General features: G+C 36.9%; 1 protein-coding gene across 1 annotated transcript in view; it reads left to right on the forward strand.

Moving 5' to 3' along the window:
• LOC107610335 (formin-like protein 3) overlaps nucleotides 13598-15621 on the forward strand; it is a 4224-nt gene continuing 2200 nt past the window's right edge. The window contains exons 1-3 of the mRNA XM_016312396.2: nucleotides 13598-14392; nucleotides 14661-15249; nucleotides 15341-15621. The exon at nucleotides 15341-15621 is cut by the window's right edge and continues 179 nt beyond it. Coding sequence (XP_016167882.1) covers nucleotides 14264-14392; nucleotides 14661-15249; nucleotides 15341-15621 — 999 coding nt within the window. The 5' untranslated portion in view covers nucleotides 13598-14263. The remainder of the gene's footprint in view (nucleotides 14393-14660; nucleotides 15250-15340) is intronic.

Raw genomic sequence — 15621 nt, forward strand, 5'->3', positions numbered from 1 at the left:
TCATTTTTCTTAAATATATATGTGCTAGTTTGGATTTTTTTTTTTTTTGAAAAAAATATTTTTTTTAAATAGAATACTTTTATTCAATTTAAAACTTTGGATACATCTTTTAAAAAAGTACTTTTATTAGAAAAAAGTAAATTGTTTGCTTTTTTTTAAGCTAGCAATACCTTGCTTTTAAAAAAAGTAAAAATAAAAGATGTCTTTAATACTTAAAAGAATAAAGCTCTACATTCAAACAAAATACTTAACTAAGTCTAACCAAGTTATTATAATAACTTTTCAAATTTCGCGCCTCATTCTCCTTATCTTTCTCTTTCTCTATTTCCTTCTCCTTCTCTGTTCTTTCACCTTCTCCTCTTCCTCGTTTTTCTTCTTCTTCTTTCAAATTTGCGCAGGTTCTTCTTCTTCCCTTCTTCTTCTCTCTCCCCCTCTCCTCCTTCTCCTCTTCCTGCTCCTCCTGCTCCTCCTCCTTCCAAATTCGCACACGCAGATTCTTCTTCTTCTTCTTCCCTCCTCCTCCTCTTCTCCAATGTCACATCTTCTTCTTTTTCTTTTCTTTTTTCGTTATCGTCATCACTAATAACACCAACATTTTGCTAACATCTTTATTAGTTCTGATTTTCTCTGATGCCATCATTAAATAAGTTCGGTTCATTTTTTAGTTTATTTTAGTTCATTTGTGTGTTAATTGAGATTCACTTGATGCTGCTGATAAGTATTGACACATCTTTTATTCTTTAAGTAATTTTTTAATTATTTTTTAAAATCTGAATCGAATTCAGTTCATTTGTGAATTGAGTTAGGTTCATTTGATACTACTTTTAGTATTCACCAAATCTGTTATTCCTTAAGAAATTTGATTCATCTTTTAGTTTAATTGAGTTCATTTGTATGCAGAAATGAATTGAAATGTGCATTTCTTGATAATTGAATGTTTATCACTTTTTGTTTAACTTTGGACCGAATTCGGTTCATTTGTGATGGTTTCAGTGGCTAAGAGAAGGGGGGTTGAATCTTAGCCCCCTTTTTGCTTTGTAACACTTGCTGGCCTTTGAGATCACTTTAGGAGACTTTTTGATTTTTGTCTCGTCCCTAGCCACGAGACTTTTATTTTTATCTCGTCACTTGGCACAAGACTTTTCTTTTTGTCTCGTCGCTTGACACGAGATATTTTTCAGTTTGAGCTCATGTGCAATAGAAACAGAATTGGAGTAGAGAAGAGAGAAAATTACACCCAGATATATCCTGGTTCAACTGCTAAGTGCAGTGCAGCCTACATCCAGTCTCCATCACAACCATGATGGAATTTCACTATAATCTTCTTGATTACATTGGCTTGCTCTCCAAGATGGAATTCTGGCCCTTGATGCTTCATGATGATGATGACTTCATCTGCTTCAATCTTTTCCTCTACCATCACTTCGCCACTCTAGCTACTTCCTGTGGTGGTTGATCAGAATCAAAGACAAGCCATGCCTCCAAGAATCTCTTCTTTGCTGGATGAATCTTCTTCCTTCTTTTTAAGCATGAAGAGCTTAGCATTGGTTCTTGTAGCATCAAAATTAATTTGGGCTTGTAGCAATAATAGCTTCAATTTGGCCCAAATAAAACACAACATTGTTTCAGCCACTATGATCACAATTAGATTAATATCAAGGCTGAGTGTTCATAGGCATATTGGGCTTGCACCAGAATTTTATTTTCGGCCCAATATTAAAAACTTGAAACAAAATTATATATTAAATGAAAATCAAATTAATAATTTTGTAATTAATTATTTTAATAATATTTAGTCATCACAAATATTTATTTAGAGTTTTCCAAACTCATCAATTTTCCCCTTGATGACAAACATTATTAAAATTGAAATGGAAAGAAATTTAAAGATTGAGTAAAGAATACTCCCTTTGAATTTGAATTTCTCCCCCTTTCAAATTGTCACATGGCTCCGCCTTAATATATGCCATTTTTACTAAGGGAAGCACTAACCTGTAACAGTTTAATCAAGCTTCAAGTAACAATGTTATTTAGTATTTTTATTACATGATGCTAAATGCTTAACTTATGAGCAGATTTGAATGATATACAAAACTCATTTGTTATCAATAATTTGATTGTCTGCTCAAATATTTTACACATCAATTGAGTACAAAACAATGTTGTTCAAAAAATTTTCCAGTCAAGATATCAGAGCAAAATTATTATGGTAAGAAAAATATGTTGAAGCACACATGATCTAAACATGGCAGTCTTTATACTTTACATAGTTTAAAGGAACTGCCAAAAATATCAAGCATATTAACCAGGATGAAACAGAGTATTCAATATAAGCATGTATATTCATCAAATGCATATTCATCAAATCATCAAGGTTAATTAACAACCTGTCATCCATGTAATCAAAACAAATGCAGTTTCAATATTATTTCAAGTATCAAAATATAACCAGGGTGATCATGAATTTTCAACCGAAAATTTCATCCCCTGTTTTTCTTGATTTCAATTTTCAGCTTTTCTTCCCCTTTTGTCATCAAAGGGGCACCTGCAAGAAGGTTTTAACATGGAAGCATAATATGCAAAATATAATAAAAAAGTATCTACAAAGTATCACAGAGTTATTGTTCCAACAGAAACAAGCCAAAACAAAGTACCGAATTGAGCCTAAGTGTCAATATCAAACAGAAAACATAAGTTTAATCATCAGAAAGATTAAAGTCAGATCCCTCAGCCCCTGCTTCACTACTAGCTTCATCATCAAGGCTTTCAAGCATTAAACCGACCCTTTCTTGACATTTCTTCCAAGCCGTCTCATTCTCATATGCAAGTTTGCGAGCAGATTGTGATATTGAACTATGAGATCGGACATGTTTGAGAATTCTGTGAGAATATCTCTTAGGGAATCGGTCGCCTTTGAGGATTCTGGCCGGCTTTCAAAGTCATCATCAGAAGCTATAGATTTCTTTCCCTTTTTAACAGCCCCGCCTCCTTTGATCATAGAGACTTTGTTCTCTACATCCTCATTTGTTAAATCTACCTTAAAGTACTCAAAGATGCACGTGAGAAACATTCCATAAGGTAAATTAGCCTTTTTTGTACTCTTTACAGACTCCCACATATGTCTAATCATTAGATAACTAAATGAAATGGAAGATGAAGTAACAAGAGCAAATATTATGAGACAGTCAGATACAGTTACCCTGTTATGAGAACCACTTTGTGGGGTGAGGATGTGGGTTATGATTCGGTGCAGCAGGGAGTTGGTTGGACCCAAAGCCTTGTGAGTAAGAACGATTCCATCTAGTCCAGACAGATTTTCACAGATTTGATGAAGAACTTGCTTGTATGTAACCCCAACATGTGAATCCCATTTATCACTCATGTAAACCTTTGGCCCTTCATCAACGTAACCAAGGGCAGAAGCAATAGTCTCAGCATTCAGGGTGATAGGCACACGTTTCACGTAGGAGTGAAGGCTGCCATCAATGAATCTCAGATTCGCATAAAACTGTCTCACCAACCCTGGGTAAACCATTTTGTGAATAAGGAGCAATGGTGACCATTTGAGACTATCAAATAGGGGTTGTAGATTGATTCCTTTGGAAGCCAGAGACTCGAGATTCACCAAGTAGGAGGGGCACAGATGCCGCTTTTCCAAAACCTCTTTGTGAAATTCATAGAAACACACATAGAGAACCTTGAAGGATCAAAATGTGAGTGTGGTTTGTGAAAGTTATTCTTGAAATCCATTGAACCAAGGTTCGTGGGTTCTCTGGTCTCATGAAGCACGAAACCCTTGGCCTTTTGAGAGCTCTTTCCGGATGCATGGGGAGTGGATCTCTTCGGTGGTGAAGGTGGTGGAGACGGAATGGGTGATGTGTGAGACTCTTCTTCTTCTTCCACGGGACCTTTTCCTTTCTTCTTTCTTGAGGAGGTTTTCGTGGCAATGACCTTCCTTCTCATGGTGTCGATTTGCTTTGAGGGAGGTGAGGGTGATGATGATGATGTAGAGTGAATATGGATGTGAGTATGAGATTGTGGAGTGGACGGTTTTTGAGAGAATAGGATCCTTTCACTTTTCCTGGGGGCAGTTTTCTTTTTCATGGTTGGGAGAGTGGAGAAGTTTGAATATGAAAGGGTGAGGAAGGCCGAAAGATGTGAGGGAGAAGGGAGGTTAGTGGTGCAATAAATGTGGAGTGGAGAGAGATAGTGGAGGGAGTTATTAACCATTAATGGCGCGGTTATTAACCAGGGAAGTTTTTCAAAAACTGAAAAAGGGAGTTTCCTTGAATCAAGGGATTAGTTGGAAGGAAAGATTTGATTTGACAACATACTTCTTCCAACAAGATTTGATAAGACAACTAAGGAATTTTGTGATTTTATTTTTCAAAAAAAATGAGGAACTAACAAAACTGTCATGGTGGGGTCAAAAGATATTTGGTGGGGCCCATGAAACTTAAATTCTGCGTTGCCTCCCCCTTAATTATAGCTCTTCCACCATGCCCTCATTTTTATCTCGTCCAAACCTACGAGACAAAACTGAACAGAGTCAAATATTCACAAGTTATCAATAGAGCTTAAATCAAACATTCCCAAACTTTTTCTCAATGTACAGAATCTGTCTTCATAGAGGGGTTTTGTAAAAATATCAGCAATTTGGTCTTCAGATTTTACAAATTGAATATCAATAGTACCCTTTTGCACATGTTCTCTAATAAAATAATATTTTATCTCAATGTGCTTAGTTCTTGAGTGCAGAACAGGATTTTTTTTATATGTTTATAGCACTCATATTATCACAAAATAAGGGAATACTATTGATTTTTAATTTGTAATCTTCCAATTGTGTTTTTAACCAAATTAATTGAGAGCAACATGCAGATGCGGGAATGTATTCAGCTTCAACTGTGGATAAAGCCACTGTGGCTTGCTTCTTGCTTGACCACATGTTGAGTGAGCTTCCAAGGAAGCAACACATGCCCGATGTGCTCCTTCTATCCACTATGGCCATCATCATCCTTTTCAAGTTTTGTGTTAGGATGCATTGGTGTACCCATTGATTTGAAATTTTCTAGGCCAAACTTTTTGATGAGTTCTTTTGCATACTTTCCTTGGTGAACAAAGGTACCACTAGGAGTTTGTTTAATTTGGAGGCCAAGAAAGAAAGTAAGCTCTCCCATTAAACTCATCTCAAACTCACTAGTCATGAGTTTTCCAAACTCTTCACACAAGGACTCATTGGCCGCACCAAATACTATGTCATCCACATAAACTTGAACCAGGAGAATATCATCATTAGATGCTTTAATGAATAAAGTTGTGTCTGTGGTTCCTCTTTGAAAGTGGTTTTCCAATAGGAAGGCACTAAGCCTTTCATACCAAGCTCTTGGAGCTTGCTTAAGGCCATAAAGAGCCTTTGAGAGTTTAAAAACATGATTTGGAAAATCTTTATGTTCAAAACCGGGGGGTTGTGTGACATACACTTCTCTATCAATAAAGCCATTAAGGAAAGCACATTTAACATCCATTTGAAACATTTTGAAACCCTTATGGGCAGCATAGGCAAGAAGCAACCTAATTGCTTCCATTCTAGCCACCGGAGTAAAGGACTCATCAAAATCTATGCCCTCTTCTTGATCGTAACCTTGGACCACTAATCTAGCCTTGTTACGAACAACTTGTCCATCCTCACCAAGTTTATTTTTAAACACCCACTTAGTACCCGTAACTTTCTTACCATCCGGATGAGATACTAGTGTCCAAACCTCATTCTTGTCGAATTGAGCAAGCTCTTCTTGCATTGCCTTGACCCAAGATAGATCTTCAAGAGCTTGTTTGACATTGTTGGGCTCCATTTGAGACAAGAGGGCAAAGTTGTTTGGTTCGGATTGCCTTTTGGTGGAGGATCTTGTTGTTACTCCTTGAGAGGGATCACCAATTATGAAGTCATGAGGATAACCCCTCATAGACTTCCATTCTCTAGGCTTCCGAAGTGGTTTTGAGCTTTGATGAGTTTCTGGTGGTATCACTGTTTCAGTTTTTCGTGTTTGCTCAGAAGATAAAACGGAAATATCTCCTTCAATCTGACGAGACAAAACTGGACTGGCAGATTCTTCATTTTGAGCAGATTTGGGATTTTCTTTGCTTGTTCCAGCTTCTTCACCATCTGAATCATTATCTATCACAGCACTAGGAATTAAGTTAGAATCACAAAAAGTAACATGTATGGATTCCTCTATGGTTCTATGCTCTTTGAGATAAATTCTATAAGCCTTGCTTGTGGTGGAATATCCAACAAACATTCCTCCATATGATTTTGGATCAAACTTTCCAAGGTTTTCTTTATTGTTAAGTACAAAGCATTTGCATCCAAAAACATGAAAGTACTTAAGATTTGGAGGGTTTCCTTTCCATAGCTCATAAGGGGTTTTCTTTAACCCTTTTCTAATGATTGTCCTATTCAAAATGTAACAAGCTGTATTCACAGCTTCAGCCCATAAAAATTTAGGAATCTCATTCTCACAAAGCATGACCCTAGTCATCTCTTGAAGGCTTCTATTCCTTCTCTCAACTACCCCATTTTGTTGAGGTGTTCTAGGGCATGAAAAGTTATGAGAAATTCCTAAGTCATCACAGAATTTTTTAAAATCTTGATTTTCAAATTCTCTTCCGTGATCACTTCTCAAATGAGCAATTTTTAAATCTTTTTCATTTTGAATTTTCTTGCAAAGGGTTGAGAAAGCATGAAAGGCATCATTTTTATGAGCAAGGAAAAGTACCCAACCAAATCTAGAGTAATCATCTACCACCACAAGACCATAGTGTTTACCTCCTAAGCTTTGTGTTCTTGTTGGACCAAAAAGATCAATGTGTAACATCTTTAATGGCCTTTTAGTAGAAATTCCATCCTTTGGTTTAAAAGAAGATTTTACTTGTTTGCCTAATTGACAAGCATCACAAGTAAGATCCTTATCAAATTTGATATTTGGAATTCCTCTAACCAAATTTTTCTTAACTAGCTTAGAAATTTGGTACATGCTAGCATGACCCAACTTTCTATGCCATAGCCATTTTTCAGATTCAAGAGATGTAAAGCATGTTACATTTTGTTCTTTTAAGTCCTCAAGAGTTAATCCATACACATTTCTTTTAGCTTCAAATAAAATATCCCTAGTTTTCTCACAAACAACCAAGCATACAAATTTCTTAAAAATAACTTCAAAACCCAAATCACACAGTTGGCTAACACTAAGTAAATTATGTTTCAAACCATGTACAAGAAGAACATCATTTATACAAGATGAAAATTTTTTACCAACTTTCCCAACAGCCACTATTTTTCCTTTTGCGTCATCACCAAAAGTGACAAGTCCTCCATCATATTCATCAAGCTTTATGAAGAAGGTTGTCTTTCCGGTCATATGCCTAGAGCATCCGCTATCCATATACCACATATTTTCTTTACGTTTGGATGCTAGGCACACCTACAAAACAAGCTCAAGTAACCTTAGGTATCCAAATCTTCTTGGATCCTTTCACGTTAAACCATCTCCTATGTCCCAAACCATTGTAATCAAAAACAACTTTGTAAACTTTATCACCAATCATTCTTTCACCAAAAAAACATTGAATGGGAAAATGACCGTTTCGGTTGCATAGCCTACAAAACCTTGGAGTTGCTGTTTTGTTAAAGTATGTGGGATCTTGAAATTTTGTATCATTAGAGGATGAAGCAATGTTTTCAAAATGAGATTTTTCTGCAGATTTATAAAACCCCAGCCCAGCTTTATCATAAAGAGGTTTTTGACTAGCCAAAATTTGATTAAGATTTTCAGAACTTTGAGTGAACTTGGCTAAGTCTTCCTTAAGCTTTTTAACCTCTTTAAGCAACTCTTCATTTCTTTTAAAACAGTCTACATATGAAAAAACAGAATGATCACTTTCACAGCTCCTTATTTGGGCTCTTAACTGCTTATTTTCTTCAACAAGATTACAAGCAGTTTCGGCCTCCCTTACTTTTTCTTTAAGAAAACTGTTTTCAGCTTTAAGAATGGTGATTTGTTGTTCAAGATCTTGGTTATCAAGTAGAAAACATCTTATTTTTTCAGAAAGGTGGTCTATCATAAGATGAAGATCTTCAGTATTAGGGTTATGAAAGACTACCTGATCTATGTGATCTGCCAAAAGACATGGTTGGGACTTGGTCTCGGTTTCCTCATCATCATCATCTGAGTCATTTTCCAAATCTTCCCATAAAGCCATCAGTCCCTTCTTCTTTCCTCTTTTCGGCTTCTCCTCCTTCTTTAACTTGGGACAATCAGATTTGAAATGTCCTAATTTCTTGCAGTTATAACAAGTTACTTTGCTGAGGTCTTTCTTCATTTTCATTGAGCTGCTGCCTTTGCCTTTGAGCTTCACCATTTTCCTGAATTTTTTGGCAAACAAAACAAACTCATTTTCAGAAGAATTATCACTGGATTCATCATCTAGAGGGTTAGTCACAGAAGAAAAAGCAATTCCTTTCTTTTTTGGATCCCTTTTTAAATAGGTATTTTCAAAAGCAAGAATGTTTCCTCTCAAATCATCACATGTCATGGAATCTAAACTACTGCTCTCAGAAATAATTAAGGCTTTTGTTTCCCACTCTTTTGTGAGACATCTCAGCACTCTTCTCACAAGCACAGAATCAGGATATGTAATTCCCAGAGCATCTAAGCCAACAACGATGATGTTGAATCTTTCAAACAATTCATCAATGGACTCTCCTTCCTTCATTGCAAACATTTCATATTCTCTGTTCAACATATCTGTCCGAGTCTTCTTTACAATGGTGGTTTCTTCATGAGTGATTTGTAATTTATCCCAGATTTTCTTTGCCGTTGTGCATCGTGATACCCGTCGGTATTCCTCGAAGCTGATAGCACAGTTGAGCAAGTTAACAGCCTTGGCATTTAGCTCCACCTTCTTCCTATCTTCCTCGGTCCACCTTGCTTCTGGTTTAAGAGAGATTATTCCTTCAGCACTGGTGATAGTTGGAAATTGAGGACCATCCAGAATGATTTTCTAAAGTCTGTAGTCTACTGCTTGCACAAAGATCTTCATTCTCTCTTTCCAATAGGTATAGTTTTTCCCATTGAAAAGAGACGGTCTGTTGCTTGACTGTCCTTCAGTAAGGTTGTAGGACACCAGATTAGAGCCACTGCTTTCTGCCATCTGGATCTTTTCTCCAAGCTGCAAAGCTTGATCTCTTTGAGACCAAGCTCTGATACCAATTGATGGTTTCAGTGGCTAAGAGAAGGGGGGTTGAATCTTAGCCCCCTTTTTGCTTTGTAACACTTGCTGGCCTTTGAGATCACTTTAGGAGACTTTTTGATTTTTGTCTCGTCCCTAGCCACGAGACTTTTATTTTTATCTCGTCACTTGGCACGAGACTTTTCTTTTTGTCTCGTCGCATGGCACGAGATATTTTTTAGTTTGAGCTCCTGTGCAATAGAAACAGAATTGGAGTAGGGAAGAGAGAAAATTACACCCAGATATATCCTGGTTCAGCTGCTAAGTGCAGTGCAGCCTACATCCAGTCTCCATCACAACCATGATAGAATTTTACTATAATCTTCTTGATTACAGACTATAAAGTGCTAACTCAACTTATAAGGGGATTCCCACAGAATCATGAAACACAACATAGACGTACAAAGGAACTCTAAGGACATCTATGGCTTTTTCTTTTAATTTTGCACTCTCTGCCTTTTTCCGCTCTATGGCTTTTTCATACAAACCTCACTGTTTGCCTTTTTCTATGAGACTCAAGACATGACAAAATTAAACAGAAAAATACAAAACAGAATACATTGAAGGAGAAGAAAATCTGTAAGCTTAGGTAGCTCTGAGAATCCTGTGCCTTGCACTCTCACTGCTTACTTCTAACTCCTTGCTCCAAACAGTGGCTGTTCTCTCTTTTTATAGAAGAGGGAAGCCTCCACTTTTGAAGCCAAAACCCAAGCCAACTTCTTCTTCTTCAAGAAACAGAACCGGTTCGGCCACATAGAGAGAGAAGAGATAACCATGCAAAACTCAACATGCAATTACCTCTAGTCCTTCCTTGGTCACCACTCTTCATCAATCAGAGCTCTCCATCCTTGGCTTGCTCTCCAAGATGGATTTTTGGCCCTTGACGCTTCATGATGATGATGACTTCATCTGCTTCAATCTCTGCCTCTACCATCACTTCGCCACTCTAGCTACTTCCTGTGGTGGTTGATCAGAATCAAAGACAAGCCATGCCTCCAAGAATCTCTTCCTTACTGGCCGAATTTTCTTCCTTCTTTTTGAGCATGAAGAGCTCGAGATTACTTCACCAAATCTAACCATATTTGGTGAAAATCTCAGCCACAGCACGCTTTTATTTTGTTATGTTTTCTTGCCATCATTGTGATGGTCTTGTAGCTTGCTCTTTCTTCAATTTGGTAGCTAAGTTTTGCTTTCATGGTTTTCTGTGTAATAACCGAAGAAGAGAAGCAAAGATGAGAAAGAGGAGAGAGAAATTTGAACACTAGCTAATGGGTAATGATAAAGTGAAATTAAAGTCCAACTTCCCTTGCATAAGGTAGCGTGTAGAGTTACTGAACCCATCAAATCAATTTCTCTCTCTCACATTTATGTTTCCAATGCTAGCAAATTAAATTTGAAATCCATCCAAAATAAAGAAATGGGATCCGTGGGAAAGCATGAGGCAAATGATAACATTTGCTTTCCTGATGGATATTGGATCAAGCATTGGTTCTTGTAGCATCAAAATTAATTTGGGCTTGTAGCAATAATAGCTTCAATTTGGCCCAAATAAAACGCAACATTGTTTCAGCCACTATAATCACAATTAGATTAATATCAAGGCTGAGTGTTCATAGGCATATTGGGCTTGCACCAGAATTTCATTTTCGGCCCAATATTAAAAACCTGCAACAAAATTATATATTAAATGAAAATTAAATTAATAATTTTGTAATTAATTATTTTAATAATGTTTAGTCATCACAAATATTTATTTAGAGTTTTCCAAACTCATCAATTTGTGAATTGAGTTAGGTTCACTTGATACTACTGTTAAGTATTCACCAAATTTGAACCAAATTCGATTCATTTTTGGATCCAAATGAACCTCAATTAAAATGAGGTAAAGAAAAACCGCAGCAACAACAACAATAAAAGAATGACGATTGAGAAAAAAACACGCGATGAAGAAGAAGGAATACGAAAAAGAAAAAGGAGGAAGGCGAAGAAGAAGAAGGAAGAACACGAAAAATAGGAAGAAGGAATGCGAAGACAAAGAAGGAGGAAAGTGAAGAAGACGAAGACGAAGACGAAGAAGAAGAAGAAGAAGAAGCGTTATTGAAACGCGCGTTTGTACACGCGGTATAACGAAAGTGGTTTTTGTTGAGTTTAGACCTGCATACTTGGACTTGGATACAAAAATATTTGGATATGTAGTTCGACTGTAAAAGAATAAAACTCTTTTTAAAATGTCTATTCAAATGTGAAATAAATTTTGTCTATTAAAATTTTTTTTAAAAAAAAATAAATACTTTTTTTCAAAAGCAAATTGGTGCACGAATTGTAAATCACGCTTTTTACAACTCGTACCACTAACCAGCAAGTGCACTGGGTCGTCCAAGTTATACTTTACGTGAGTAAGGGTCGATCCCACGGAGATTGTTGGCTTGAAGCAATCTATGGTTATCTTGTAACTCTTAGTCAGGAAAACAATAAAATAATTCACTTATCAAATTTGATTGCAAAGAATAAAAGGGCAGAACACAAATTATACTTGTATGCACTGATGGAGAATATGTTGGAGTTTTGGAGATGCTTTGTCTTCGGAAATTCTGCTTTCCTCTGTTTTCTGATTCACGCATGCACGTCCTCCTATGGCAAGCTGTGTGTTGGTGGATCACCGTTGTCAATGGCTACCATCCATCCTTCCAGTGAAAAGGGTCCAGATGCGCTGTCACCGCACGGCTAATCATCTGCAGGTTCTCAATCGTACCGGAATAGGATTTACTATCCTTTTGCGTCTGTCACTACGCCCAGCACTCGCGAGTTTGAAGCTCGTCACAGTCATTCAATCCCTGAATCCTACTCGGAATACCATAGACAAGGTTTAGACTTTCCGGATTCTCTTGAATGTTGCCATCAATCTAGCTTATACCACGAAGATTCTGATTAAGAGATCTAAGAGATATTCATTCATTCTACGGTAGAACGTAAGTGGTTGTCAGGCACGCGTTCGTGGAGGAATGATGATAATTGTCACGTTCATCACATTCATTTTGAAGTGCGAATGGATATCTTAGATAGGAACACGCATGTTTGAATGGAAAACAGAAATACTTGCATTAACATTCATCGAGACACAGCAGAGCTCCTCACCCCCAACAATGGAGTTTAAAAACTCATGCCGTCAAAAGGTACAAAGTTCAAATCTAAAATGTCATGAGGTACAAAATAAATCTCTAAAAGTTGTTTAAATACTAAACTAGTAACATAGGTTTACAGAAAATGAGTAAACTATGATAGATAGTGCAGAAATCCACTTCTGGGGCCCACTTGGTGTGTGCTGGGGCTGAGACTTAAGCTTCTCACGTGCCTGGGCTGTTTTGGGCGTTCAACGCCAGGTTGTAACCTGTTTCTGGCGTTGAACTCCAACTTGTAACCTGTTTCTGGCGCTGGACGCCAGATAGCAGCATGGAACTGGCGTTGAACGCCAGTTTACGTCGTCTATCCTTGAGCAAAATATGGACTATTATATATTGCTGGAAAGCCCTGGATGTCTACTTTCCAACGCAATTGGAAGCGCGCCATTTGGACTCCTGTAGCTCTAGAAATTCCATTCCGAGTGCAGAGAGGTCAGAATCCAACAGCATCAGCAGTCCTTTTTCAGCCTGAATCAGATTTTTGCTCAGCTCCCTCAATTTCAGCCAGAAAATACCTGAAATTATAGAAAAACACACAAACTCATAGTAAAGTCCAGAAATATGAATTTTGCCTAGAAACTAATGAAAATAAACTAAAAACTAACTAAAACATACTAAAAACTATATGAAATTAACCCCAAAAAACGTATAAAATATCCGCTCATCACAAATCTAGACAGACCTATATTATCTAAAAGAAAAGTATAGGTAACCAACAATATTTTTGAACAATGATAATTAAAGGGTTAAAAGAGTAAATTAATCTTAAATTTAATTAGTAGCATTAAATTAAAATGTAGTGTATTTTTATTTAATTGGTAGTTGTTCATATCGTTCAAGATGATCATTATTTACCTAGCACCCCCTTATCTAAATATTTTACCACCACCCCTATACATAACTCCTAGTGTCATAGCAGAAGTTATGCTACTTATTGATGAAGTTTTTTAATATTGAAGGAACCCACATAAACAAATATTCCACAAGTCTATTTTTTCCTAATGCGCAAATGAAGTTTTCCCATTCTAAAAAAAAAAAAAGGTAGTAAGATAGAAGTAGAGTGGTAATAACTAAAAAGAAAAAATAAGTAGCAATTTTTGGGATAAGAAGATAGGAAATATAGGGAATGACATATATATCCAATGTCCATTATCCAAATTGTAAATAACAAAAAAAAGACATAGTTCTCCCCACGTCTCGTACGTTAGGACTTCAACTTCCCGCTTTGCATGTTTGTTTCTTGTTTCTTTGTTTCTCTATCTCTATCCTAAGACACATTCCCTTACCCGAAAACAAAACAAACTTTTCCCACAAACTTTCTTCAACGCACATCCTTGAACTGAAACCCTCAATTTTAATCAAAATATATAGCGGAAAAACAATTTTTATCCACCAAAAAATTCAACAGAATCTCAAGGACGCGCTTTGAAGCTCTATTGCTTTAGCATGCATTGCTTCACGTTCGTTGGATTGGTGTTTCACCTTACATACCTTCTAACGTTATAAACAAAATAAAATACATATAAAAATAAGGTTTCATACGTTTGCTCAACTCCATCATCAAATTTTGGCATTCGCGTTTTTCCTAGGATCTAGCTAGGGGCATTCCCTAATTTAATTACCTTGGTGTGTTCTTCAACAAGCAACAAACAAATTTGGAAGCTAATTATTAATAAGGACCTCTTTGACAAGGCTTGTTCTTTTGTCTTTATGAAGAGAGTTGTTGGAGAGGGATTTTTTCAAGCTCAATGAGATGAATTGGAAGTTACACGTTTGTGAATTTGGAAGGAGCAATGAAGTTTACAAGACCTGTTTATGCTGTTTTTTTTGTCTTTCTTCTTTGTACCTTGGCCAAAATCGGCTTTGAAGGGAAACTGTGGAAACCCCAAGAGTTTTATGCAGATCATGGTGTTGTAATTAAGGTATTTATGTTTTAGCATTTTTCTCCATCTTTCCATTTCTTTTTCTTTATGGAAAAATAAAAGTCATGTTTGTGATCAATATTATGAAGAAAATATAGGATGAGATATTATGAACTGTCTTATTCTTTTGTAAGTTAAAATGTCATGCTAGCATTTGTGATGTTTGAAGCATAAATGGTTTAGTCCTCACAGATTCACTGAGGTTCTTGAAGACCTTAATCTAAGATCAACTCAAATATTCTGATGTTTCAATTGTTGGTTAATGCAGGAAGAGCAGGAGTGGATACATTGCAGGAAGGAATTGATAGAGAGGAACAATGATATTAAGGACTATGACTTGGAATCAAAAACAAACTTATTAGATTGCATTACAAGGACACATCCTCCAACTCATGATTCAGAAGAGAAGGAGCTTGATCATGTGTCAGTGTCACAGTTTTATTCCGAAGACAATCGCGGTAGATACTTGCTTGACAAGTTACCTCAGAGTGAGAAGAAACTACCAAGACCTGTTCCTGTTCCATCACCCAAAAAACTGCGTGTCAAGAAGAAGTTTGCCAACTCGCTTCCGCCTAAAGGGATAACACTAAGTGACATTTCTCCTTCTCCAAATTCTCCACCTATAGACTTTTATGTGCTATTTCCACCACCACCAGATTCACCTCCCCCTCCTCCTCCTCCTCAAGTTGATGAGGAGGATAATAGCGAACGAAAGATACCAATTATCATTGGTTCGGTTGTGTCAGGAATAATAATCATAGTAGGCATGCTCTTATGCTATCGTGAGATCAGGAAAAGCAGAAAAGCCTACAAAGATGACAGGCCTTTAACTGTATTAGGCTCAAGTGATGTGTCTGGTACTATTTCTGTGCTGATATATGATGATGAATTGATGATAGTAAAACAATTCATGGTTGCTTCAATCAATGTTTGTTTTTCTTCTTTCAGGTTCAAAGAAGTTTATTGCTTTGGGAAATTCTAATACCAATGAAAATGGTATAATCTATGGAAAGAACCCTTCTATTGTTGGGAATGTTACCACTAGTCCTGAAGATAACAATGCCTCATTGGGTATGGGTGTTGGTGTGGGTTTGGGTGTGGCTGCGGGTGAGGCCTCATCATCAGAAAGCAAGGAACAAGTTCCATTAGGTCCTGCTCCAGAAGGATTAGCCCCTGAGCCGGCAGGGCCACCACCCCCACCACCTCCACCACCTCCACCCCCTGCTGCT

Source organism: Arachis ipaensis, chromosome B08 (assembly GCF_000816755.2).
Source record: "Arachis ipaensis cultivar K30076 chromosome B08, Araip1.1, whole genome shotgun sequence".
Lineage (NCBI taxonomy): Eukaryota > Viridiplantae > Streptophyta > Magnoliopsida > Fabales > Fabaceae > Arachis > Arachis ipaensis.